Source organism: Scleropages formosus, chromosome 1 (assembly GCF_900964775.1).
Source record: "Scleropages formosus chromosome 1, fSclFor1.1, whole genome shotgun sequence".
In the NCBI taxonomy this organism is placed as follows: Eukaryota; Metazoa; Chordata; class Actinopteri; order Osteoglossiformes; family Osteoglossidae; genus Scleropages; species Scleropages formosus.
The window spans coordinates 2,732,754-2,760,670 of NC_041806.1; the positions used below are offsets into that span (position 1 = coordinate 2,732,754).

Sequence of the window (27,917 nt, forward strand, 5' to 3'; positions counted from 1 at the left end):
AGTGAGGTGTTAACCTGAATAATGGTTAGTGATGACGATCATTATGTCCCACATTATTAATTACAGTCACAAGCAACAAAGAATGTTTTCATGCATATGAGCCCCTGAAGTCGCCCCTGATTGGTCCAGAGGGGCCCAGCGCTCGTGTCTCATTGGTTGGTACAGAAGTTCAGCGCAAAGTGTTCTTTGGCAAGTGCCCACAACACCCCTCTGATTGCCGAGCACCACTTTGCACGAAACGGGGTGTTTGCACAAGTCCGCCCGCGGCAGAATAACAGCATAAAGTCAAATAAAACAAAGGTTTTAAAATCTCTTGTTGGAGCGCGGAAAAAAGGTAATAAAAAATTTATACGGCTGGCGGATTTCGTTGAGCCGATATAGAATTACCTGTTTTCGTTCGTGTCAATGTAAAATTTACCCAGAGGCCCCCTGAGAGAGGCCGATCAGGAAGTGAGAACAGAGATAAAATCAACTGGAGGGATCTGCCCCGCCTGGGCGCTGGCACCGAGAGGGAGAGGGAACGGGCCAACGACCCACCCGCGGCGCGGGGCAAAGAGGAAGAACTGGCACGGCGGCTTTCGTTACACTGTTACCGTGGCGACGTCGGCCTTGTGGCCAAATTAGTATGAAAATAAATACGGGGCCGGGGCCGCGCCACTTCGCTTCGGCCTGTATCGAAATTCAGCCGGCGTCTGAGCGAGTGGGATGGGGCTTAACGGTCGCCACAAAGGCGCTACTTGTGCGCGGAAACTCGTAATATTTTCTGTTATGTTAAGAACGGGCAGGTAAGCTCCCAGAAGCCTCTGCAGCCATTCAGACGTCAGTGCTGCTTAGCTGGTGTTTGTTAAGGGACTGAAATATATCTGTGTATACACCAGAATGTGTGTGATTGGAAATATTATTGTTAAACGAGCGGATTGAAACACTTCGGTTCTAGACAAACATCGGCGATGACTAATGAACGAATAGGGCGTGATTCGAGGTTTTTTTTTTTTTTTTACTGCGTTTGATTGAAGGGAAGTTGGTGAGTTTTCCTTTTTGTCAAGGTAAATTATTTTACAGTAACGTCCCAGTTACCTGATGCCGGGGCGCAACCCGAAGGGTGTGTTTCCAGTCAGGTACAACCCGGGGTCTGTTCGGCCATAAAGTCACATTCATGGCTGTTTATTTACCCTGAGAGCTGATACCCAGGGGTAGTCCGAGGGCCTGTTTTCAAAAGCTCAGTCACGGGTTTCTTTTTTTTGGGCACCAAAAGCTCAGCGTGCCACACAATGTTGCCTATACGCCGGCGACTGCTGGGGGGTACTTGGGGGGGGGGGGTCTGGTCCAGTCCTGGGTCCCTCTCCATAATATCACCAGCACATTCAGTCTTCCTACATCATCTGGCCTTTTTTTGACTCCATTAAGAGTCAAGATTTCTTCAATAACACATTTAAAATTTCGTAGAATTTCACTGGTTTATTGGTTCAACCAATTTTTTATTATATTTATATATGCAGCATGCACATATTCATCAGATAAACCATTTGTTATATGTCATCAGAATATCAAGAGTTGCTCCATTACCCTTTTACGGCAAAATTATTTACATTTCCATTGAAAATTACTACTTGGGATGTTAACATAATTAAAAGCAGGTAGATTTAATTTAATTAAATTTTCTCATACATTGAACATTGATCAGTGAGCTCAGCGATGCATTTGAAATTTACGAAGTGTTATCTTTTCCACTTCTATTTCCAGAAGCTTTATTAATGTAGCAGTAATATTTTGTTGTGGTGGTCTATACCGGAATGTTCTGCGAAAAGAGTATATGCATTTTCCTCTAGAAAAAAAAATTTCACATATATCCAGAGTTTAAGCCCCATACTACATTAAGTTTAAATTATTTGTGAAATCCTTCAAGTTCCTTAAAATTACTTAACCTTTTATGCAGCTGGGCTATTTTTACTGTATCGATTCAGCATAAGTACCTTGATCAGGAGCAGGGCTTCAAACTCAGGTCCTTTGATAGCAAGGCAACAGCTCAAACACCTGTTGGCCCCAAGCATCACAAAGATCCTCCACAAAGTTAGCGTTCACAACACGAAAACCAAATTAAAAATAATAATTGAAGAAACGAAGCGGAAGATTCTAGAAGGTGCGAGAAAAGACAGAGGACGTAGAGACTTTAATGTGGCCGAAGCCCAGACCCTGGAGCCTCGTGCATTTACAGGGAGAAACTTTTACCTGGAAATGTGAAAAGCGGCAGTAAGTGGACCCCTCGGGGACAGGGCCCGAAATAGCCCCGGTTCGAGGGAAGGTGGTCGCATGCCACTGCTGAGGAAGTGAGACTTCTGCTGAGTTTCGGTTCTTCCTCCCAGCGAATCCCAAGCCGCCGATCCCTGGTCGATGGCCCGTCCTTCGCACGTGGACCGATGGAGGTGCCGTCCGCTTGATGTCACATCTCTGAATCAGTGAGCTGCTGTGGACCACAGCTCATCTGCATACCGCTGATTCACTGCGTTTGGGAATTACGGGGCTCTAACCAGCAATTTTCTGCAAAATACTGACTTAATGATGAGCAATAGGGCACATCTTTCATCTCTTAACAAACAAGCATTTATGTCAGTAGGGAAAAAACCTTCTGATGATTTCAGGCCTTGTAAAGACAATCTATTAATTCTCTTTTGGTTAAAGCAACTTGCACTGGGGGTTTGTACACTCAGAGACTTAGACTTTTTACCCATTAATACAGTAAGGTAATTTCACGGTATCAATTCAGGGTTAGCACCTTTATCAAAGGTACGATAGCAGGGAATGAGTTTTGGACCTGGGGCTTTCGAGCACGTGGCAGCAGTTCTGACCGCTACTCCACCTGCTGCACTATTTGAGTCCTACTCTCCATTAATACTCAGTATATAATGTTCCCCTTTAGAATACAGCCTCATTACATATAGGCCTTGATAGATTAAAAAATATTCTACATTAAAAACAGATGTTCAGTGTGTCTCAGGTAAGAAATGCTTTTAAAAAAGGGGGTTCCTTTTTTTTGTTGGTTTGTTTGTTTTTATTTACATAATACCAAGGAAACAAAATAAAAAAGTACACAGCAAAAACTAAATCACAGCAAAAAAAACAAAAAACAGAAAATGACATGAGAAAGAATATCACGAAAAAGTACAGAACTAGACAAAATGTACCAAAAAAAGAGGTTCCTTAATTAGGCGAAACACTAGGTAACATTTTCTATGAGCTTATTAATTTTTGTGACCAATCATTTGTCCAAAGGAAACTACAGCGTGATGCCTGTACACCAAGTTACTTACATGGATTTACCCATTTATACAGCTGGGTAATTTTTACTCTTGGTTGTCCTCGGTCGCCATGACGGTGTGGTTTGCATCGGGCAGGACAATAGGCCCCTGTGCTCACGCTTCCAGGGAAGCTCGAATGTGGGGTTTACGCTCTCGGCGGCACAAAAAGGGGATGTGAAGAATGTGCCCTGTGCCAAAACTGCCAGGCTGTATGAGCAGCCTGACCCCACTTCCCAAAACGAGCTCCCTTTGTTTTTCAAGAACGGATAAGCCAGGATTTTTTTGACGAGTGAGGATTTTACCCCCACACAGCGGAGGTCTGTGTGGCACTGAAGAGAGTTCGGGTTCGAGTTTGCGCTTCGGGTGTGTGTCCGTGGTCGCCCTGCCCCTGCCATCCTTGGCAAAGCCTGTTTGATGAGTGAGGAATGCCAGAATGTCACCGCCACCACCCGGGAAGTTGTGTGAGCTCCCAGCAAAAGGTCACCTGTGCACAGGTGACAGGGGTGCCAAGGGATTTACAGGAATCGGCAGCACCAGAAAAATCCCATCATGCCTCGGGCCCTGTGGGCAGTGGGCCATCTGCCATGAGATTCCCTCTGAATGCCCCCCGAGAGAGCGTTCCCACAACGTCACCGGATCAGCGCCGCGTTGCAGGAGTGAGTTCGCAATGTTACACAACAGTCAGAAAGGTGGCTGATGTGGCCAACGGGGGAGCCCAGTATGATCAGTGAAACACACACACACACACACACACACACACTAAGACACACAGAACCACATCTGAAGCTCATCTGCTTCCCAGTTCACCCGGGGGTAGAAATCGCTGGTAAATTTAATAAAGTCGACGCCAGCGGCGCCTCCTCCTCACAACAACTGGCCGCTCGCGCTGCGGGGTTCAGGAAATCGGGGAAGACAATTTCCTCTAGGTGTGAAGGGTCGACAGTCAGGAGGAGGAGGTGGGGCCTAATGCAGTGTGAATTATGGGAGCATTGCTGCAGGGAGCTCTGATTTATATAATCACCCTCTGGCGATTGCAGCAACTCGGTGTCCAGCACGTGACTTTAGCAGAAACTTGTTCGTCCTCGTTCGTTCTGCTCGAACCGTGGCAGGAACACAACGTGTGGCAGGAACCTCACACACCAGGGTATCCTCTTGCTTGAGAGCAATTACAATTGAGATCGGGTTTCTCGCACGGGGATGCATGTTTCCGACCTGAACCCGAACTCTCGCTCCTAGTGCCCCGTCAGGGGGCGACAGCAGGAAGACATCCCTCTGCTGGGAGCGCGGGGGTAATAAGGCTGATAGGGTATACCCTGGACAACCTGCCATCATATCACATGGCAGTTACACTCACACCATTGCCAGTCCACCTGAAACATGTACCTGTGAGCTGTGGGAGGAAACCAGAGCGCTCAGAAGACCCCCCCCCCCATGGAAACACACCAAATCCACACCATACCCAGGAGCTGTGAGGCACCAGCAGTACCTGCTATGCCACCGTGATCATTTTTATGCCATACTTTAGGCAATGCTATCTATCTATCTATCTATCTATCTATCTATCTATCTATCTATCTATCTATACTTTTGTATATTTAGTGTAGCAGTAATGGTTGTAATAACTACTTCATCCCAAATGTGTTGGCATTTTAGTTATACTGCAGAAACTTTAATTTTTTGCATTGTTTATTATTGTATATTTTATCATTTTTAATTATATTTTCCAGGATTATTTTTCATAAGATGTGATGAATCAATAGAGTGGCACTTGCAGCAGAAACCCGATGGACTGTGAAGCCCTGAGAGCTTCCCACCGGGGGCTTTCCTATACACAGTTCATGTGAGAGACCTGTAAAAGGTCATATCGTGTTCTACATGGTTTATAGGTCACACCGCTGTGACACCAGTGACCAGATCCTTCACTGGAACTGAACGGGAACCTTCTGATATCCTGTTTTATTTATTAGTTTGATCTAAGTTATCTTTTACTGGCCCAAGTCCTTTATTTGCAGAATTTAATTATTCAATTGCCCTTAGGGCAGAATAAACAGACACGCTGCTGGGGATGTGTGACAGGAAAAATCATCTTTGGAGGGGGTGGAGTTAATAAGATGACTTGGGGGGGGGGGGGGGTTGCAATTTTTTTGGAACCGAGGAAAGTGGGAAGGCATCAGCACTTATTCATTAGCCCTGGTATGTCGAGGTCTCACAACCACATGCGCAGTGAATGGGCCTTTTCACTGGACCACAAAGCTCGTGTCCACCTGCCCCCACACCCTACCTGACCCCAGGGGGAGTGACAGTGGTGAGGGAGTCTGGGATCACAAACACTCAGACATTTCCTTCTCATCCTCCTACTTTAGAGGCATCACTCAGGACATGGTGTTTGAGCGATTCTCTTTTGGTGACCTTACTCCCCAGGAAGAATGCTGTGCTCCTCCACCTCTGGCTGCTTGGTGGTCCCACTCAGAAGAGGTCCCAACCCAAAAGTACAGAAATTCTCAGATTTGGCAATAATGTGATGTAATGATCTCCCTCTGTCTCTCAAAACTACTGAATCCCTCCCACATTGACGAAGGGTCTCAAACCCATTTCTTTGAGAGCCACTTCTGTCCTGATCTCCTGACAGCTCAATAAATGAGTCCAACGCCATCTGCTACGAGTACCTATGTATTTGATGTTTGAATTTAACTTCTATACAAAAGTTACTGCCCAGTGAATGTGAGAAACGAGCAGAGATTACATTACCCTCCACTATGACTTTACTATCACACTGCTTGACTTAAGGAAGGCCAACAAAAGGTGTTTCTGGAGCAGCTGAGGGTGAACACGTCCTCAGAGCTCATCTTCAACCGAAGGCTGTGCCTGAACAACAGCATCTAATCGCCTTTTAACTCCAAGTGAAAACGCAGCAGGTAGTACAGTGCTTAGAGACTTGCAATCAAAGGGAACGGGTTCGAATCCTCGATCCCCCTACAGTACACTTGATCAAGGGAGTAACCCTGAACTGATATAATAAACTCCATCTGTGTAAAAAATAGAAAAATCTGTATAAGTAACTTAGTCCGTAAAGCTCACGTTTTGTGTTGCCTTGGAGAAAATTGTCAGAATAATAATAATAATAATACTAATAAAAGTCTGAGCCGTGGGTGTACCTCTTGGTCCCCGTGCTCCACATGGACCTGGTCAAACCATCCACATTGTGGCTGGATGAGGTAGAGTGGCTGAGTCACCACGGTGAACACAGGTCCAACACACCAGTGAGAAGCTCCAAGTCCTATTAGATGTTTTAAGGAAGTGGTAAAGGTCCTGTCAGCCAGGCCCTTCTCACTGACGTCAGTGAGACACAGGAGACTATTTATAGACATCTCACTGCGTTCGGGACATGGAGAAGTAAAAAGTGTGTGTGTGTGTGTGTGTGTGTGTGTGTGTGTGTGTGTGTGTGTGTGTGTGTGAGGGAGAGCTTGAACCATCTGTACAGCCTAGAACATAGGTGCTTCCCCGGAGCTAAAGGAACAAACAAGTAATGGGGAGGAGCAGGCTGGAGTCATCGTGAAGAATGACTGCACACTGGGTCTAGTCATATGCACACTACACACACACACACACACATACACGCACACTGACGGACACCTTGACATTTACACACATACAGACTGCTATACACCACACTGACACACATCTTTGTATCCACATACACACAGTGATACACACCTCCATATCCACAGCATGCTGACTGAAGCCAAGAAACCCACATCCACACACACACACACACACACACACCAAGACATACATATATATACATATCTGTAGACACATACCTCCATTCATGCACACTTGCACACTTACATTCACAAAAGCACCCACACACACTCCCACACACACACAGGTCAGTACAGGTGAACCGATCACGACGTCCCTCGGTTGTTTGCGGTCAGGACTAACCATTGCCATTTGTCCCTAATTGCAGGTTACCATGAGCTGGCCAGAAAGGTGACCCCCCCCTTTCCCCGGCCTCCTGCCCCACGCTGCAAATAATTCAAAGCTGCTATTCATTATCACCATTATCATTAATTCAGCTGCAGCAGGGGTCGCGTGGCCCCGAGGTGCACCGGGGTGAACGTCATTCACCGCACGCCGCAAATAACCGCCGAGCCCGAGACAAGTCTCTTTCTAGAATATTCATTTTTTTCCACGCACAGCATGTGCACTCCCACAGCGGAGGAACGCTGTCTTCTTACTCCCAACGCATTTCAAAGTATTTCTTCCAACAAAACACTATCTCTTGTTATTAATGTCTCAAAAAACAACAACGATCTGTGTCCCTGACGACAAACTCAATGTTTTTGGAGAGTAGATGCTAACTGCTAACGGCTACAGTGGGCGCTAACGGCTAATGGCTAATAGCTGCTAATTCTACTACCTGTGAGTTCCTGGGTAACCTTTCAGCGTGCAATCACATCATTGCAAATTGTAAAATATATTTAAATATTTCATAATATTTTTACATCATGTTTTGCTTCCTTGAAGATCATTTAGGCGGTCTCAAAAACTGAACAAATTTGGTTTTAACAAGACGCAGAAAAACATATCGCTATTTGCAAAACCTTGTTTCGTACTAGTAGAACTTTTAGTACCATAAACTGACTTTTTCATACAGTTGTTGAGGCACGACAACACAAGTGTTACAAGTTTATGTAGCTGCCACATCAAACACTAGCAAGTTGCGCTTTTTTTCCAATAATACCCTCTTGTTGCTGTGATGCGAAGTCGAATGTGTGCTACCATTTCGTTTCGTGCGGTCACACACCAGTTTCAGAGAAAAAAGTGTAAAAAACGGTGATTTGCCAGTCACATAGTAAGTATTCATTCAAGACACATGAGCATTACTGCCTTTTTGAAAAAAAATCCAGTCTTCTCATCATATGTCCAAAGCACGATAACTTCAGTCTCATCAGCCCTGGTTCCAATAAGAGCTCTGGCCTGATTTGATCCAGCATCCATCTGTTTGTTTTCCTGGCCTTCTACGGTCTCCCCGTTGCATCACGTTCCAGGTTTTTCCCCTTCTGCTTCTTTCACCTTCATATAATATTATGGGAAATACAATTGCTTGAGCATTTTTAATCTTTCCTGAGCCCAAGGGAGCATAAACAGGTAGTTGACATCTCCAAAGAGAGATTCACTTCCCGTTTCCTTTTAAATCCACGTTCATGTCCATATCCGTAATGCTGGATCCAGATCTAGAAGATGTTTCTCTTCATTGTGTCTGGTGTTCATGGAATCAGGAACTAGGGGAGGCAATGCTCCCCTATTATAATTTGAAGAGGCCTTGGACATCCTCTTGGCGTCCAGAGCATTAGCTGACAGTAGGGATGAGGGCCAGTGGACAGTGGTCAGTACTACCTACATGCCACAAGTGAAAGTGGTCCCAGCAATGGTCCACTGACAATATTCCACACGAACACGGTGTGAAGTCAGTACCCCTCCCCCAACCAGGAAACCCAAGCAATTGAAGGCCTGGGGGCCAGAAGCGGGTCACCTGTTCCTGTTCTATTGAAGACCAGTGACCAACCGCTATTCCTGTGTTCTGCTAGAAAGCAGGCGGTGATAAGGTGCAAATTGAAGACAGATAAAAGCAAAGTATGCCGCAGTCATTACTAGAAATCCCGCCTATAAAAGGAAGAAGATAAGATGAGCCGCTCTTTTACAGCACCACAAATTATGCGTGCAAGTACAGGGTACAGTAGGTTACACCTTCAGATCTTGGTAAATGTTCACATTTGGTCTGCCCCATGAAATGAAAAGCACAAATGGTGAGATTGAGGTTATCATAGGTTGGACACATCATGAGGTGATAGGGTTCTCTTGAAAAGATGACAGCGGTTCAAAATGTTAAAGACACGAGTGGAGGACAGAACTTTGAGGAGTCAGCACTGCAGAGCACTAGAACACCTGACCAGAGCTACGAGGCGCAGTTACCTCCCCCATACTCTGCGCCTCCACACACTGGTGTTGCTTTAAATGTAGAGGCAGTCCCTAACCCTAATCCTACTAACCCTAACCCTGATTCTGATTCAGTAACAAAATCAGAATCCCATACTGAGATGATTATGAATGGACAATACGTGACTGGAGGATCCTGAAAGAACTGAAGCTTCAGTTAGAAGAAATGCAGTACCTTAACAGGATGATGTAGAATTTGAGCCACCTTATAATCATGTTTGTCAAAAGGGCACAGCACCTGGTCTGGCTTATAGGACGAGGAAAATTCTAGCGGTCTTAGGACTGAGTGTCTGTGTAAAGGGTACATGATGTAAATCGATTATTCCATAACTGGTGGAATGTGTACATTAGTATCGAATAAGCAGCTCAATACACAGAGGCATCGAGAGGAGGGGCCAGTCAATGTTGAAGAGTTCGTCGGGAAGACAGTGCCGGTGTCCCTGTTCCGCTGTCCCACTGAGATTCTCAATCGCTGTGTAAAATACGCAGCCTGGGCGAGGGGGGCTTGGCACGGCATCATACCCCTGGCTGTTGGCAGTGACTCTCTGGGAAGCTGGCACCAGTGAGGCAGATGTTTCGGACAGGTGCAAAGCCAGCCAGGGCAGAACCAGGGTTGGACCGGAAGTGGCCAGGAGACGGGCCTGCCTTAGAGCCCACACAGGAGCGTCTGCGGCGGCGCTTCCCTAGGACGCCGACGCCCTTTGGTGTCACAAGCCCGGCGGAAAACTTCCCGAGGTCCCGCCCAGAACCTTTGACACACACACGGGAGAAAGACAGGCGCTGCTCCAAAACATCCGTCCGCGAAATGCAAGGGGGACAGGGAGAGAAGTGGGGGGGGGTGGCGGGATTTAGAGATTTGCTCCCACTGTTTGGCCTGAATTTTTGCGCCGCAGCTTGAAGTCGAGCTGAGAAGTTTCCCAAGGTCTTTGTGTCTGGCCGTGTGTGTAAGTGTGTGTGAACGTATGAGAACCACAATAATGGCATGACTGACAGTTGAGAGTGACCCTCCAGTGTGCGTCCTGGAAGATTTTATTTTGCATTTTAACAAAGTGTCTCTGTTTGCTTCTCTCCCAATTATTTTAGTACTACGTATTACTTTGATATATAATGTCTCCCATATAGAGGGGGTGCGGTGGTGCAGTGGGTTGGGCCAGGTCCTACTCTCCAGGGGGTCTGGGGTTCGAGTCCCGCTTGGGGTGCCTTGCGACGGACTGGCGTCCCGTCCTGAGTGTGTCCCCTCCCCCTCCAGCCTTACGCCCTGTGTTGCTGGGTTAGGCTACGGGTCCCCGCAACCCCGTATGGGACAAGCGGTTTAAACGGTGTGTGTGTGTCTCCATATAGTACGTGTCATATGTGATGCTTTGTTATTTCTTTTATCTCCAACATCATAAAAGCATTTTGAGTCCGTCATCAGGATGAAGCACTATATAAGAATAAATCTCATTGTAATATCTAGTCCCGTTAGACTCGGGTGCGAAATCCCCAACGTGATTTACGTGAGGGTAATTCATCACAGAAGAAAAGCTCTGATTTTGGTGAGTGTCTCAGTAAGGTACCCTCTTGACAGAATTAAAGGATTTTTTTAACAGATTAATAGTCACAAGAAATCATATTTAATCAACAGGCCAACCTCAAGTCTAAGCCCCTCTGGGGTATTACAATAAGAACCTACTGGTTGCTAATAGGCATTTTGTTAAACCTGTGCGTGACATTTAATCTTGCAGTGTGTTCCCTGTTGTCATAACCCTCAGCAGTATGTTGAGTAACATAGAATAGTCTACTCAGTATGACTGTTAACCATTATTTAGCTGATGTCGCTCTCCAAGGTGACTTACAGTGTTTTTTTCATTTACACAACTGGGTAATTTTTACTACAGCAGTTCATGTTTAAGGGTACAACAGCAGGAGCATGGATTCGAATTCGGTCTTTCAATTACGAGATGATGGTCGCTCAAATTACAAACCCCACTTCACTTTACAGCCCCAAAAGTCTGAACCTAATAAGTTTGTGAAAAGAACTGCAGGCTGCAGTGTTCAAGCTCTACTTTAGTCCAGCAGAACGGTCCACACTGTCCAAAACAAGCACAGCGAGGAAAAAAAAAAAAACCAGCAGCCTTAACATTAATTCAAATGTCCCTGCGTTTCTATGCATCATCTGGCGGGAACGGAGAGTTTCGACATGGGGCGCCGCTCTGAAACCAAGAGCAGTAATTACAGGTGAAGCAGTCAAGGTAATCAGGCCCTTGATTTTAATTGATGCACAGGCTTGTGACCTCTGAGGGCACAGTGGGATTGTGGGATTGTGGGATGGGGGGGGGGGGGGTCGCAGTCATCACTCGTACCACATGCAATTCTCCGGGAATGCGTCCCCTGTCCGCCCCGGCTCTGAGAACAGCACTCCCAAGGCAGTGATCCCTGCCAAGTGAGAGTCCTACTGCCGCTGAGGATTCTGGGAGCGATGCACCTGTTTGAAACGTATCCAGGGGCTGCTGGCTTTACACCCCTGCCTTTCATAAACCACGGTACTTTACCGGTTCTGTCATCATCCTCAAGGAACTGATAACATAATCGCAAGTCACTGCATGAATTACTCGCACGGTTCTGTGGAGGAAAAAAGCCACACAAGGCATCGCAATTACTGCAACATTTGGTACTGTGTTCTTATTACACACACACACATTTTCAGAACCGCTTGTCCCATACGGGGTCGCGGGGAACCGGAGCCTACCCGGCAACACAGGGCGGAAGGCCAGAGGGGGAGGGGACACACCCAGGACGGGACGCCAGTCCGTCGCAAGGCACCCCAAGCGAGACTCGAACCCCAGACCCACCGGAGGTCCAACCCACTGCGCCACCGCACCCCCGTGTTCTTATTAATTTAATTTTTTTTTTTGTCTACAATAAAAGCTTCTTTCCTTTGGTGTAATAGCTGTTCTGGTATTGGGGTATCAAAAATAGATTAGCAATAGTCAGCAATGGAGTTATACACAGATATTAGGGAGAAAACAGTTCATTTAGACAGTGAGTAGGACACGTCCACCCATTAGACTTATATAATATAACACTCTTGTATGTATGTATGTATGATTATTATTATTATTATTATTATTATACCCTTAAGCAAGGTACTTACCCTAAATTGCTCCAGTAAAATTACCCAGCTGCAGAAATTGGTGAATAATTGTAAGCTTGTAATAATTGTAAGTAGCACTGAATAAAAGCATCAGCTGAATGAACAGAAATGTAAAAATGTAAAATGTAAATGTATTATTATTATTACAATACCAATATGTATGTATTTAAATAATATCTTGATATATACTGTATGTATGTATATATGTATACAGTACATATCTATAAAATCAAGGTTCTATATATACAGTATGTACAGATTAAATTGGTCTAACACTGCAAGTTGCTTTGGGAAAAAGTGTCAGAAAGATGAATGAACTATGTAATAACAATAATAATAACAACAACAACAATAATAATAATAGAGTACTGGTTAGAGCTGCTGCCTTTGGACCCAGAGGTCACAGGTTGGAATCCCACCTCCAGTTGTACTACCCTTGAGCAAGGTACTTACCCTAAAGTTGCTCCAGTAAAATTACCCAGCTCTATAAATGAGTGAAAAATTGTAGGTTATTGTAAGTCACTTTGGAGAAAAGTGTCAACTTGAATGAATAATTGTAAATAACAATAATGGCATTCTATTTACTAACATTTAAAGGGATCTAAAGGGACTCAAATGACACATCTGAGGCCTATATACAATACAACGCAGGATGGGGGTTATAGTGTCACAATTATAGCAGAACTATTATCATATAGCACTGAATATCGGGGCATTTTTTGACCCAGAGCCGCCCTGTCAGCCCTCGTCCAAAGGGCCGTGTTGAACAGGGACCATTCGCAGGCGTCACAAAGGAGGACATTGACAAAACCTTCAGGTGGACAAATAAACAGGCCCTCTGGGCTGTTATCAGAGCGACGCAATACGCTGTTGACAAAAGTCCAAAATGTCCTGTTCTGTTTGTGCTGAGAGCAGTTAAAACGCAAATATTTTAAACAAACAGGCGCCGTGTAAATAAACGGGTGATGCGTCAGTCCGCGCGGCCCAACAGGCGCATAGTTAAGGGTCTGTATTCGTCTACCTGGGACGAGGACCCTCATTAAGGCATGCCGCAGATAGGATTACGCAGCGATTCTCCCGTTCGGGGGGCCTGACATAACGCAAACAAACAATTTTACAACGTCCAGAAGCTTCCAGGAAGAAAGAGGCACAGGGAGGCACACATCTGTGAGCTATTAGGAGTTCAGGTAGCCCAGGAAGGCACACGCGCTCCCACATTACCCCCGAAAATTACATTTCCACGAGTTTACTTGGCCAAACAAACAATTACAGGAGTTGCATTCGACCAGAGAAGAGTATATGCGGAGGGTGTGTGTGCAGGCGGGAGCGGGGTGTGCGTCCAGGCCACCCCACCAAGGTGTCACTGTACCTGGGGACATGAGTGAACCTCAGCAACAAGGTGAGTGTATTCTAATGGAGAGTGGGAGTCGAACCAAAAACCTTGGAAAGAATTTACCATGAACCAGCAAGGAAAAATAACCATAAAACAAGTGTAATGATGATGGTGATGATGATAATGATGATGATAACAGTAATGATGATATGAAGAATGAGAGTAAAAATAAGAATAATCTTAGAGAGATTAATAAAAATGACAAATGTCTGTAAAAAATCGAGACAAATTATGCAAATTACTAAAACATTTATTTTTTTATTTTCAATTTCATACCACTGTGAAATAAAAGAATTCAGAATGAACAATAATTGGAAATAAAACATTATTATTATTATTATTATTATTATTATTATTATTATTATAACCGACAAAGATAGAAGTGAATTTATGAGGTTAATATTAGAGAGAATTTTTATGCATAGATTTAAAATCTCAGCTATTTAAATATATAAATACTTATATACTTGAGTAGTTATATTTAAAATATTTTAATTTTAAATGGCACTATCTATGTCTCTATTTTATTACTTATGAATGGTTTCGTTCGGAAATACTGTTAAGACCCTAGTGTTCCCGCACAGCGCTGTGCGACTCGCTTTCATAGTCATCTGTTCTTCTGAGCTAATAAGTAATAAGTAATAATAAGAAATAATAAGTATTGTCGCGTATTGCTGTGATATTCCGAGTGTTTCATTGGACCACAAAACGAACGCGTTTGGGTCCCTTTCACTGTGAGCAATATGTGCCGAGTGAGAGGCTGAGATTTACTTAGTGGAATTTGATCACCAGATTAGTGACTAGATTAGTGATTCCTGTAAGAAAGCCTCCTTTGTGCGCGGGCGCGCGAGCCCCAAACGTGTGTTTTTGCTACAAAAGCACAAAAAAACACAAGTTGTGATGTCGCCTATTTTCATAGTACCTGGAAGAAACTGATGGAAAAAATTATTTTGTTTTTTAGTTGGGTTTACTGATGAGTTTCCACTACGTTTATTGCCTTGCATTTTATATATAATATATACATATATATATATACATATATATATAAAACATGTGAATTGAACTGTGTGTGATTTATCTATTATTAATATTATTGATAACCACTTTTTCATTGCAAACTGGCTTTGATTATTATTATTATTATTATTATTATTACTATTATTATTATTAGCCGTTTTATTTTATTTGTTTATTACATAATTACATATTCCGAGTGACGCAGTACAGCATGTATGGAATTTCCTTCATTTTAACAAGGTATAAGTGTAATATTCGGATGTTTTTGCGGCGTCTCTACAGACTGAGGAAAGGAGAGGATTTAAAGCGGAGATTTTAGGTACTTGTAGAAAAACGCAAAATCCTATTATGACGCAAAAAAAAAAAAAAACCGTTGGCTCTGCGTGTCTTTTGCGTCTGACAAATTTCTGCGACGTTTTAGGGAAGAGAACGTTTTGATCCCGTCTTTTGATCTCACTCAGGTTCATGCGGAAAGTCCGCGCCTTGCGCACCTTCGCCGCCTCCACGTCCTCTGTGAACTTGAGCGGGCTGCGACCTCATGACCATCCATCGGTGCCTCCAGGTGCAGAGCCTTTCACTGAGAATCCGTAGAAATCCACCCTCCGTTTGAACCCGCACACGTCACGTGTATAGCGCTGGGATTAACAAAAAGAACACATGTCCATGTGTACGATGTCGGGTCAGTAAAATGAACCCACGTCCACCCGTATAATGCTGGGGTGGGTAAAATGAGCCCATGTTCATGTGAACAGTGGTAGGGTTAATTAAATAAGCCCTGTTCATTTGTCCGCGGTTAGTGAAGTGAACCCATGTACTTCTGTACACTGTTGCTCTTATGTAGTTAAATGAACACACGTCCATGTGTTTAGCATCGGGGTTTTGAAACGAACCTATATCCACGTGTTGGGGTTACTAAAATGAACCCATGTGTACCTATATGTACAGGGTCGGGGTCTATAAAATGAACCTATGTCCATGCGTGCATCGTTAGGGTTAATGAATTGAACCCATATCCATGTGTTGAGGTTAGTGAAATGAACCCATGTCCATGTGTACAAGCTTACTGTTCTTGCCGGCGTGCCTCTGTGTTCATGTGCACCAAGGGGTTAGAAACGGTAGCTCCCCCCCCCCCGGCCCATCTCTCCCCATCCCTCCCCATTCAACGCCTCCCTCGTTTTCTGGGCGCGCGCCGCACTTAACCCCTGCGTGGCCACGTGCAGGGCGAGCACGCTGTGCAGTGTGTGAGCGCAGTGTGTTACGGGGCGCGATTATCATCGGGAGGAATGAGCGGCCTCGCCTTATAATAAGTTTCTGGGCGAACGGCGCCCCCTATGGGCGAGGTCACGCAGCGAGAGCCCGATTGATTAGCACCACATGTAATTACGTCCCAATAGCGGCGCTGCACTTCCGCTACTTGTATCAGATGAGATGTGAGTGAAATTAATTTTTACACTAGCACGTGACGTGTGTTATTATTATTTTTTTTTTCACAGAGGCTGGAGTAATGTATCTGTGGAGGAATTTGCATACCACAGAAGGTCACACTGCGTGCCGGAACGCACCAAGAGTGGAATAAAGTTCATCACGTTACAGTTTATCTTTCTCCTCTTACCGCAGTACGACACCTCTGCTTTCAGATCATATTCTATTGCTAGTTTTCTTTCCACGGCCATGGGCGCGAATACTATAGTAAAAACACTGTGAATGCTGCTCTTACTCTCAGCAATGTTCCCTTGCTGTGCTTTCTATTTATTATTCTTAACACTAGTATTACTGGGCATTTAATTATATGTCCATATACAGTATATTAATGAATGAGAGTAGGGAGGGTGGCACAAATTCCCTTTCACTATTAATACAGAGTTTTAGAAGTTGCATATTGAAGAAGCTGTAAAATGCGTGTTTAAGATTTTTTGGACGTTTTGTGTGTTCCATATTTCTGCAAACGCGGTCTGCTTTTGAAACTAAATGACGCAAACAAGGGATTGGAGCCCAAATCCATGTGAACTTTTGCCAAATAATGTTTCTAAAACAATTAAGATTAAACAAATGTCTATCATAAACTCTATGGGGGAAAGCATCGTAGGCTCTCATATACGTGTGAATGCATGACATGTTGATATGAAATAATATGTAAAAATTAATAGAAATCTTTGGAGACAAAGTCGACTTGCGCGCTTTATTTTATCTTTATCATGTACAGATCGCGGAAGATTATTAGTTAAGGATTCGGCGGGGGGGTGCGACTCAGGGATCGAGTTCAGTCTCCGCCCATAGGAGGGCCGACAGATGGGCACACCCTGCTCGAAGCCTGCGGTTGATAAAGGGCGCGCGCGTGCGAGCGCAAGAAAGTCTGGAGCCGCCGCACTTTGGAAAGAAGACGGAAAGGGAGCGGAGCGTGTCCGTCCGTCCGTCCGTTCGCCCGTCCGTGCGCGAGCGAGTGTGTGTGTGCGTGTGCGTGTGCGCGCGCGCAGCGTCCAGATCTGAAGCGCGCCGAGCCGAACCGCGCTCTGCATGGCTCGTCTTGAATGAGCCTCTGCGCCCAAGAAGCCGACGGTTCCGCGCACCTTCTCCTAGTATTTTACCTGTCGTTTTTTTTCTTTCTTTCTTTTTCAACAACTTTTCAATAACGTTTTTTTTTTTTTTTCCTTCCATGACTCTTCCTATTTTTCCAGCTCAGTGAGTGAGTGCGCGCGGCTGCGGGTTTTTTTTTTTTTTCTGCGCGCAAAAATCTCGCGCTGCCGTGCGTTTTTTAATAAACTTTTGCCGCAACTCTGCATGACTGCTCGCGCTGCTCTGTGTGTATGTGTGTGTGTGTGTGTGTGTGTCGCGCGCACGAACAGAGTCAGCCGACCACCACCAGCCGCAGGACTTGGCTTTCATTTTTAATAACTTTTGATAATTACTTTTACCGTCGGCTCGCGTCGCGCCGCCTCCTTCGCGCATGAATCTCCTCGAGCCCTACCTGAAGATGTCAGACGAGCAAGACAAGTGCCTTTCTGACGCCCCCAGCCCGAGCCTGTCGGAGTGCTCGGCGGGCTCCCCGTGCCCCTCCGGCTCCGGGTCCGACACCGAGAACACGCGGCCGCCCGAGAACAGCCTGGCCGGAGGCGACGCCCCCCTGGGCGCCTTCAAGAAGGACGAGGACGACAAGTTCCCCGTGTGCATCCGGGAGGCCGTGACCCAGGTGCTCAAGGGCTACGACTGGACCCTCGTGCCCATGCCGGTGCGCGTGAACGGCTCGAGCAAGAGCAAGCCGCACGTGAAGCGGCCCATGAACGCGTTCATGGTGTGGGCGCAGGCGGCGCGCAGGAAGCTCGCGGACCAGTACCCGCACCTGCACAACGCCGAGCTCAGCAAGACCCTGGGCAAGCTCTGGAGGTGGGTGGGGTGGGGTGGGGTGGGCGCCCGAAATTAAAAAGAAAAATCGTGCGCGCAATCATGAAAAAAGTAGCTGCGTGAATATGTATTAATTTGCGTGTGTATTGATACACACCTGTAATTACCTGTACTGTAGCTTCACCCATAAGCTCCATGAAAAAGTAACTGCACACCTCACTGTGCTCTATGTCCTGTATTTACTAATTTAGACCTTATAACATAGTGGCAAAAGGGGGCGGCGTCGTGTCCCCTGCACCAGTTGGTAAAATTGACTACTGCTGTACTTGGAGCGAGGCATTTTACCCCAACTTTGATAGCTGAAGGTGCGCCAGTGCCTCATAATACCTGGACATAATACATATTCTTGAGACCTGGTGCAGGTGGAACCTCACCTGTCTTCCACATTCTGCAGGTGAGAGCCTGGAGGTTTTGTTGCATTTGCCCTTGGAATTGAAATAAGGCTGAGAATGGCAACCCCCTCCCTTGACCTCACAGATGAGCTGTGACGTGGAGCTGCTCCTCAGCCTGCCAGCTCCTCCTTGTTCCTGCTCACACCTCACGCTTCGCTCCTCTCCGCTCCCAGGTTGCTCAACGAGGTGGAGAAGCGGCCGTTCGTGGAGGAGGCCGAGCGGCTCCGGGTCCAGCACAAGAAGGACCACCCCGACTACAAGTACCAGCCGCGGCGGAGGAAGTCGGTGAAGAACGGTCAGGGCGAGGCCGAGGAGAGCGCCGAGCAGACGCACATCTCGCCCAACGCCATCTTCAAAGCCCTGCAGCAGGCCGACTCGCCCGCATCCAGCATGGGAGAGGTTCACTCCCCAGGAGAGCACTCCGGTAGGTGCCTCAGGAGCCGACCTCCCCACCACTCGTCAGAGCCATTGAGTTCGTGGTTGTTGCTCTAGTGACGTTTGGCTGAAGCCAATAATTAATTTTGTGGGACAAGTTTAAGGAATTTTGCATGCATGGGTTGCGGACGTAATGTAGGCACAGTTGCGAATCATTAAATATTTTATGAGCTGCCATGCAAATACGCCGCTCTTTATATCTTTCGCTCGCCGATGTCGCTCGTAAAGCTTATCTCCAGTTCCCCGACTCGACTGCGTCACGGCTGGCGAAGCTGCGTCACGCCGTCCCGGTTGTTAATGTGGTCGCGCTCCTTCCCGCAGGCCAGTCCCAGGGACCGCCCACCCCGCCCACCACCCCCAAAACGGACGTGCAGGCGGGCAAAGTGGACCTGAAGCGAGAAGGGCGCCCTCTGCAGGAGAGCGCCGGCAGGCAGCTCAACATCGACTTCCGGGACGTGGACATCGGCGAGCTGAGCAGCGACGTCATCTCGCACATCGAGACCTTCGACGTCGCAGAGTTCGACCAGTACCTGCCGCCCAACGGGGCCGTGCCCTACACGGGCGGCTACGGGATGGGAGGAGCGCCCGGTGCCGGACCCCAGGCGGCCGTGGCGGCCGGCGGTAGCGGACACGGCTGGATGCCCAAACAGCAGCAGCAGCAGCAACCTCAGCAGCAGCAGCAGCCGCCGCCGCCTCAGCAGCAGCAGCAGCAGCAGCACTCGCTGCCCGGCCTCGGGGCCGAGCAGGGCCAGAACCAGCGGACCACGCACATCAAGACGGAGCAGCTGAGTCCGAGCCACTACAGCGAGCAGCAGGGCTCCCCCCAACACGTCAGCTACGGTTCCTTCAGCCTGCAGCACTACAGCACCACCTCCTACCCCGCGGTCACACGCGGTCAGTACGAATACTCCGACCACCAGGGCGGCGCCGCCTCCTACTACAGCCACGCCTCCGGCCAGGGTGCCGGCCTGTATCCCACCTTCAGCTACGTGAGCCCTGCCCAGAGACCCATGTACACGCCCATCGCCGACGGCGCCGGGGTGCCAGCCGTGGGCCAGGCTACCCACAGTCCTCAGCACTGGGAGCAGACGCAGCCCGTGTACACCCAACTGTCCAGACCCTGAGAGCCGGGCCTCTTTCGCACTCGGTCTCGCAGACACTCGAACACATGGACTATCTGAACTCCGCCCCCGCCTCCCCCCTTTGAGACTCTTGCTCTCGGAAAAGAGGGACAATTTAGCTCCGAACACGGAAAGCTGGACTTGAACACTGAGGATATCAGAATGGCTCACACAGTGCCTTTTTTTTTTTTTTTTTTTTACACTCAGAGTCGTGATTATATATTTTTAGCCATAATTTCAGAAAAAAAGCAAGTTTTAAAAAAAAAATGGTCCTCTGTGAGGATATAATAATTTTAAATATTTTAGTATGTACTGTGTATGTTCTGTCTCTTTTCAGCTATGTATTCTGGGGGATTTATACATGTTTGTAGGAAATGAGAAGCTCGTATTTTTTAATTTTATTTTTTCTCAAAATCAGTTCCATATCACTAATTGTAGTGCAGTTCTTCCAAGGCCTTATTCCTTAGAAGTGTTTCTTTGTAGGGATGGTTGAAAACTTTGCCTCCGCCTTTATGCGATGTGCTTTGGTTTTGTGTATTTTGTAAAGTGCAGAAAAAAACAACAAAAAAAAAAAAATCAAAGTGGAAAAATCGAGGAGCGCTCGAACCCGTGGCTCTGCCCCCGTGCTCGTCGCACGTGACGTGGTTTGTTGGCGAAGGGGTTGCCGATACGCTGCGACCCTGCCCGTGTCCAGGGGGAGTTCGGGGGAGCCGTTTTCCAGAACGGCGCCCCTGCTGGCGAGCGCTGACATGGCGTTTCCTGTCTCACATCCACAGCAAGTGTCCTTTGACCCCCGAATGCCGTCACTAGTTTAACCTTCCAAACCCCTCCACCAATGTAGTCTTATTTCTTTTAATTTATTTGCATTAATTTTATTTCAAAGTAATTATTGTCGTTCTCCTTTAACACAGCTGTGTAAAACTAAGAATAGTTGCCTTTGGAATATAAAACTTTATATGCAAACATGTTATTTTTTATCAGAAGGGGGTACTTTTAAAAAAAAAAAAAAAAAAAAAAATGGTACAGATTGTAACCATTCTGTTTATTTATCGTTTGTAAATGTATCTATTTTAAATGTTTATGTGCTCTTTTTTTCGGTACCTAGTTGTGTACTGGACACTTTCGACTGAGACCTTGATTTGAACATTTTAGACAAAAAAAAAAACTGGAAAAAAGCGGATGCGCTTTCACGATGATCGTGGCAAAAAATGTCACACGTGGCAGGTTTGTGTTTGTCTGTTTTGTTTATAGTTACCAGCGTTCTTATTTGTTAAGACTTAACTTCTGTTGCCTATCGTAGTGCTGATGCTGACGATTTAATCCAGCTGAACAAACCTTGTTTTCCTAGATGACTTAACACGTTTTGCCTTTGAAGAAGCTTATCTTTTGTATGATACTGTTTGCAATAAAAGAGAAAATGTACTGGGAAAAAAACAACCCTGCATGAGTTTCTTTAACATTCTTTATGTGCTCAGGAGAGACCGATCGTTATTTCTTCATATAACGGACACCTTTTCCCGAACTGCCTCACGCTGATTTACACCGATGGGTCATTTTTACTTTCGATTCAGGGTTAGCGCCTCGATCAAGGGTACGACAGCATTTACACTTCTGTTTCGCCTCACCCTCCGTGGACTTATTGCCTAACTATGCAATTATGGGGCGGTGTAGCGGAGAAGGATCTGCTGTACCTTAATCAAGGTTATACGCCCAAATTGCTCCAGCAAACCGTGTTACAGAATGAGTAAAATACGGTAAGTACCTTAAACACACATAAGGTAATTCCGATGTGTCCGGAACCGTGCAAGTGAAGTGGTAAATGCTTTGCAATGTTTACCCCCCCAGGAGCCCACAAACTCACATGCACTTGGCCCACTCCTCTCACACACTCCCTCCCACACACACCTCACCAGCTCCTCCAGACACGCATCTTCCCACGCGCACATACACCGACACACACGCTGCCTGTAATTTTCACTTCCACGGGACCGCGAAGGCCACCGCCATAGCAGGTGCGGGGTCGGGTGTCGCCAGCAAGGCCGCCCACGTCTCTCCTGCCCTGCGCCGGGTGGTCAGGTGCTCTCTGCCAACCTCATGGCCAGGAAGCGCAGGCATGAACGTCATTCAAAAGCAACACAATAGAAAACACAAACAAGGAAAAAAAAAAAAAAACGCCGGAGAATGACAAAAAAGGGAAGTGTGCCAACGTAAAGTCCCCTGTGGAAAGTTTGGACAAGGGGAGATGTTACCAGGGGATTGCATGTTGTCTCACTTACTTTCTATTCAAATCCCCGCGAGGGAAATGGCCTTGGTATAAGAACGAGATGAGCAGCTGTGGCCACCCCGTCAAATTGATAAACATACATTTCCATTGCTGGTGATTTTTACGAGGGTAAAATATACTAATTTTACAAGGGCACTTTGCTCATGGGTCCTACGGCAGGACCTGAGATTTGAACCTGGGTCCTTCGAGTAGGAGGTGACAGCTTTAAACACTAAACCACCTGCTGTCCCTAACCTTAACCCTAACCCTAACCTGTGGCACTGTCACACTGTGCCATAGGTCAGGGATGGATGGAAAACTCTGGAAAATGTTATGCAGATTTCATCGATGTAACTCTTATGTAAGCGATGTGACATTCGAGGGCCAGTGTCGGTACGCATTCGGCACAGGTGCTTCGGGGCTTTCCGCTGTCTGCTGATCCCATGTCGGAATATATTGGCATCGGAGTGCCCAACCCCCCAGGTAGCGGGTTTGAGTGGGTCAGTGCCAGCAACCCTGAAAGCATAAAGCATTGCTTCACATAAGTGCTTCTACCAAATATTTCACTACCTCTCAGTGTGATACATGTCACTTCCTTCTTGCCCAGGGACCATTTGCATGGCGTTTATGATGCAGACACACACAAGGTGAGTATGTTACCTGCTCCCAAACCACGCCGTGCAGAAAAACATTATGCAAATCACTGCGGACAGCGACTCTGATGGTACAGATCCATCCATCGGCAGTTGGCGATGGAACGAGGAGAACGAAGTGGGAAGATTTCTCTGTCGCTGAGCAAAAAAGGGTCGTCATGCTAGATGAGGAAGATGAGATGAGAGGATCCAAGTGCATTACGCCAACCCTAACCCTAACCATTATGCTCGTGCTGGAGGTCCCACCTGTGCGCTATACAAAAAATCAATAACAATATTGAGCATCATTTCATATTATTGTTATCAACCATTATTTAGCTCATGCCTTTCATGTAAGGCGTTACAGTGCTAGATCTGCCATACCACACTCCTTACAGTGATTCACCCACCTGTACAGCAGAGCAGTGTAAAACACAGTGGAGAACAGCTGTTCCCTTGGTTCAAGGCTTCTGCAAAGCAAGCATGTGAACCATAAGTGTGGTCCTCTCTCGCTGACTTACCATGCTGTGTGTGCGGGATGTGAGGTAAGGTGGAGGGGAGGGGTCACTGGGGGGCACGGAGGGTCCAGGGTGACAGGAGGACCGCGCTGCAGAGTGGCCTGGGGTCGCGGGGTCACGTGGTTCCAGATGTCCTGACAGGAAGCTGAGTTGTTTATGCGATGCACTGGGGGGGGGGGGGGTGAAGCCAGACCAGAAAACCATAAAGTCAGAGTCAGTCGCATCTCATGCTGCAGCCGCACGCCAACATTTACATTTTCATACTTAGCCGACATTATTCTCTGAAGTGACTTACAGTGTTAAGGTGCTTACGGTGAGCTGGGTCATTTTTACTGTGTCAGTTCAGGGTAAGTACCTTGATCAAGGTCAAACCTGGGCCCTTTGAGTTGAAGGTGGCATCTCCAAATATTACTCCACCTGCTGCACATTTAACAAGCCCCAACTTCCCTATTCCAGCCCCATGTGCTCTGGGTCCTCACATCAGTTCATAATCATTATTTACTGTATATATTATTTATGAATCCCACCATACTTTTAAAAAGTCGTTTTGTTTCATCAAAATGTCCCAGAAAAGTTTAATTTTCTCAGTTTACTACCCTAGTGATGTCATTTGTTATAGAAGTCCCTTTGTGGTGTATACGGAAACACACACACACACACACACACACACACACACACACACACACACACACGCGTTACCAATCAGTCAGGAACCAACCAGGAAATGAAATCAAGAATGGGGCATGGACCCTTAGTGGGTCTGAGATTGGGGTCAAACCTTGACTGTCTCATGGGCTTCCCCGCCACCCCCCACCTGGCAGTGTACGGAAGCTGGGGTCAGCCAAAAAAGGGGGCGGGGCATCAGTGATCAAATCAACCAATGACCATCAAGGTGGGCATAAAGCAACCAATGGGTTGATGGCCACCAGCTGACGGTAACCAATCATGGGACAGATAGTGATATGAGGGGCTGGACAGGAACAGTAGGTAGGTAAGAGGAAGGAGGTAGGAGGTGGCGGGGTGGTGGGGTGCTCAGAAGGACAAGAAAAGGGCTGCGATCACGAACACGCTCCTCGTGCAGCTTTCCCATGAGACCCCATTATTATTCCGGGCAGACGTCCCTCGGGGAATCCACCCCCGCCTGGGCCCAATGGGTGGTCTTTCAGCGTGCACAAAGCCAACGGAGGGGGGAGGCAGAGAAAGAAAACGCCGGCAACTCACCCCTGGAAACTGGACGTCCCCGAAAACGCAAGACAAATCAAAAAACAAAACAAAAGGGGGGGAAACTAGTGGAGAAGAAAAAAAACACCCAACACAGCCTTGATACAAGGCAGCAGCGCATCCGGACGTGTGTGTGTGTGTGTGTGTGTGTGTGTGTGTGTGTGTGTGTGTGTGTGTGTGTGTGTGTGTGTGTGTGTGTGTGTGTGTGTGTATACGCGTGCGTGCGCACGCCTGGCCGAGAGCATCTGCATGCCTACCCACATCACCAGGGTCGTGCGGTTTTACCAAACGAGAAATATCATAATTGGTGCAGGAACAGAATTATTACGCCATGTCTCATTTCGGCTCGAGGGGGGGAATGTTAATCGTTTGCTGTCGTCTAAAAAAGATTCAGTAAAACACAACAGGATCTTGCCTTCGGTTGAATGTAAACAACTTTTCGGGAATGTGTATGTTTCTATTATTTCTTTATTTCTTTTGCTCAGAAACCATTCCCAGGATCCGTTTTGTTTATGACGAGCTTTGTTGCCCCGATCGGTGAATGCGCTGGGTGCCCCCTGTTTGCCCCACAGCGGTGTGCCCTCTTGCCCCCTGCGTTGCCCCCCTCCATGGCCTTGCCATTGTGCCCTTGGGCCACACAAAGGGGTCTGTTTGACAGGCACCCCCCTCTGATGCCCATTTCCTCCCTTTTGAAACGTCCGGTCTATAGAGAGAGGAAACTGTACATCAATCAGAAGCAGCCAACTCACTTTACTGCATTGGGCCGGGCGGTGCGTGCGCGCCAGCCGTTTCCGTGGCGACGACACCCACGTGCTGGACCAGACGGTGCTGAGCTGGACCGTAGCTCAGCCGAGAGCCTGAAACGGATACATAAGAAAAATATAGCAGTCTATCCAGGAGGATGTGGGTTCTAACCCCAGCAGTGCTTTTGTGCTCTTGTAGCTGATCCACAAAAATACCCGCACACTGTACATATTCCTGGGATTCGAACTGGTCACTTTCTGATGCACTTTGCACTGCACTGTTGGTAGGCCTGGCTTTCGGCAGGATGTTAAATCCCAGATGTTTCAGTCAAAAAGGAGGGACTGTGAGTCAGAGTAAGACGATGCCAAGACCCATAGACTTCAGAGTAAGAGTCATTAAGGGGCGTAGCGGTTAAAGCCGCTCCCTTGCAATCAAAGGACCTGGGTATGAACCCCTGCTCCTCTCGTAGTACCCTTGATCAGAGTTCTAACCCTCAACTGATACAATTGTGTAAAAGCGTAAATCAGTGTATCTTAGTGTACAAATCTAACAGCGTATATCCCCTCGGAGAAAGAAGTCAAATAATAATTATAACAATTCTGGTTAAGAAGTGCTAAGAAAGGAGATTTCACATCAAGGAGCTTCACCTGATTGGCAGGTGTGTGTTAAAGGGGTTGAAGCGCTGGGCCATTTGTGTGAAACGCAAACCGTGTGGTCACGGGCCATGAGGGCCTGTTGCGTATGGGGGACCAACCTGTACAGATTCTCACAGCTTCCCTCATGTTACCATGGAGACTTGACCACAAGCTGACCTGCTCTAATGTATGTTAAGCTCTGCATCTCTCTCCCTCTCGATTCACTTTCTCAGCTTAGTTTTCTTTATCGCATGCCAAATTTTACATATATATATGTTTTTACAAACCAGACCATTGTGTATTTGAAAAAGAAAAATAAAAGAAAATACAAATTTCTATAACAATAAATAAAATACACATTTTATGTAAAAATAAAAGACCCCACATTTTAAGTTAAAAGGCATCCCTCTGCAGGTCTAGTGATGTTCCTTATAAAGAAACACGGCCCCAAAGGGTGCAGCTCATCTGTGGAACATCTGTGGAACAACGTACAGTGGGTGCCGTATAGCGGGCAATAAAAATTTGGCACTTTTTGTGTCTTTTTTCAATCCAGCAACTTCTTTACATTAATGTATTTGTGGGCAAGTCTGCAGGGGGTATATTTTTCAGGGGCTGATGTCTTTGTGGAAAGAGATTTTGCTCAAAAACATCCCCATGAAGTTAGAAAAACTTGTACACACACACACACACAAAAAACCTTTAAGAGAACAGAGGAAAAACTCCTGTAGCTTTGCATCTATTTGCAACATAATTCTGAGATTACGGGCTTTTATATACAACGACATTTAAACGTGTGTCTTTGTCCATCTGGCCTGAAAAGCGACGTTTCCCTGCCTGTATAAATACACAGAGCTCGAAGCGAGTCCCTGTAACTGATCCTCGGAAGGCAGCGCTGGGTCTGGGGTGCTGCAAAAGTTTATTTAACGCATGGCGGATAAACGCCGGGGACAGCCGGCTGCCTAATTACGCCTGGAAGAGATGCAGATGGCCTGTCATGTGCACACTGGCCACCAGGGGATCAACTGGACAAAGGCCCCGCCCCCAGCTCTCTCAGCAGGGTCATCAAAATTCCCAAAAAATTTGTCCCCTCCCTCCCCCCTTGGTTTGATTTAAAATACCAGCTAATTTGGATGTTTTTCTCCTTGTTGACCGTTGCTGGCGGATGCGGTCGGAAACCAGGCTGAATTTCTCGAGAGCATCCTTTGCACCAATTTGAGTGGGTCACAGCACTCAAAATTCCCTCCAAATCCGGGCTCCGTAAAACAACACACATTTATATTTAAACATCTATGTTCTTTCTTCAGGCACTTTCCTCCAAAGCAAAGCACAACTCAGAGAATTGGAAACTTAATCATGTACTTGGATTATTACTTCATATTACCTTGAAATCAGCAGTCTGGGGAGTTCATGGCTGTGTCTCGATTGAAGCGAACCCCGTAACCACATGGCCAAATGTGACAGCAGATGTGAGACGGCCGTTGGCACTTGAGAAAACCAAAGAGGAAGCAGAAAAAGGTTTTTCACTGACAGCAATGGAATGGACGGCACGCCGGGGCAGTGAGACAGCCTCGAACCCAGTGGAGACGGCGCGACCAATTGCCAGTATGTCCGTCCATCTTCAGCTGAGAAACCGGCTGGTCCTGGAAATGCAGAGCGTCCACCATGTCTCTCCAGAACTACCGCGTTTACTCATTGCCCAAAACGCAATTCTGTAC

General features: G+C 46.7%; 2 protein-coding genes across 4 annotated transcripts in view; both read left to right on the forward strand.

Moving 5' to 3' along the window:
- Positions 1–27,917, forward strand: part of LOC108930258 (zinc finger protein 420-like) — a 1,123,701-nt gene that overhangs the window by 502,183 nt on the left and 593,601 nt on the right. The gene's annotated exons all lie outside the window — the stretch shown is intronic.
- On the forward strand, positions 13,405–21,623 carry sox9a (SRY-box transcription factor 9a). 3 transcript variants are annotated; one of them, XM_029252411.1, is made up of 5 exons: positions 13,405–13,831; positions 15,304–15,521; positions 16,336–18,223; positions 18,807–19,057; positions 19,390–21,623. In XM_029252411.1, the coding sequence occupies exons 3-5, from the start codon at positions 17,787–17,789 to the stop codon at positions 20,190–20,192; spliced, it is 1,491 nt and encodes a 496-aa protein (XP_029108244.1). In that variant the 5' UTR covers positions 13,405–13,831; positions 15,304–15,521; positions 16,336–17,786; the 3' UTR covers positions 20,193–21,623. The 3 variants fall into 3 exon arrangements, with proteins under 3 accessions (XP_029108244.1, XP_029108247.1, XP_029108248.1); XM_029252414.1 differs by having other exon boundaries at positions 15,304–15,404; XM_029252415.1 differs by lacking the exon at positions 15,304–15,521.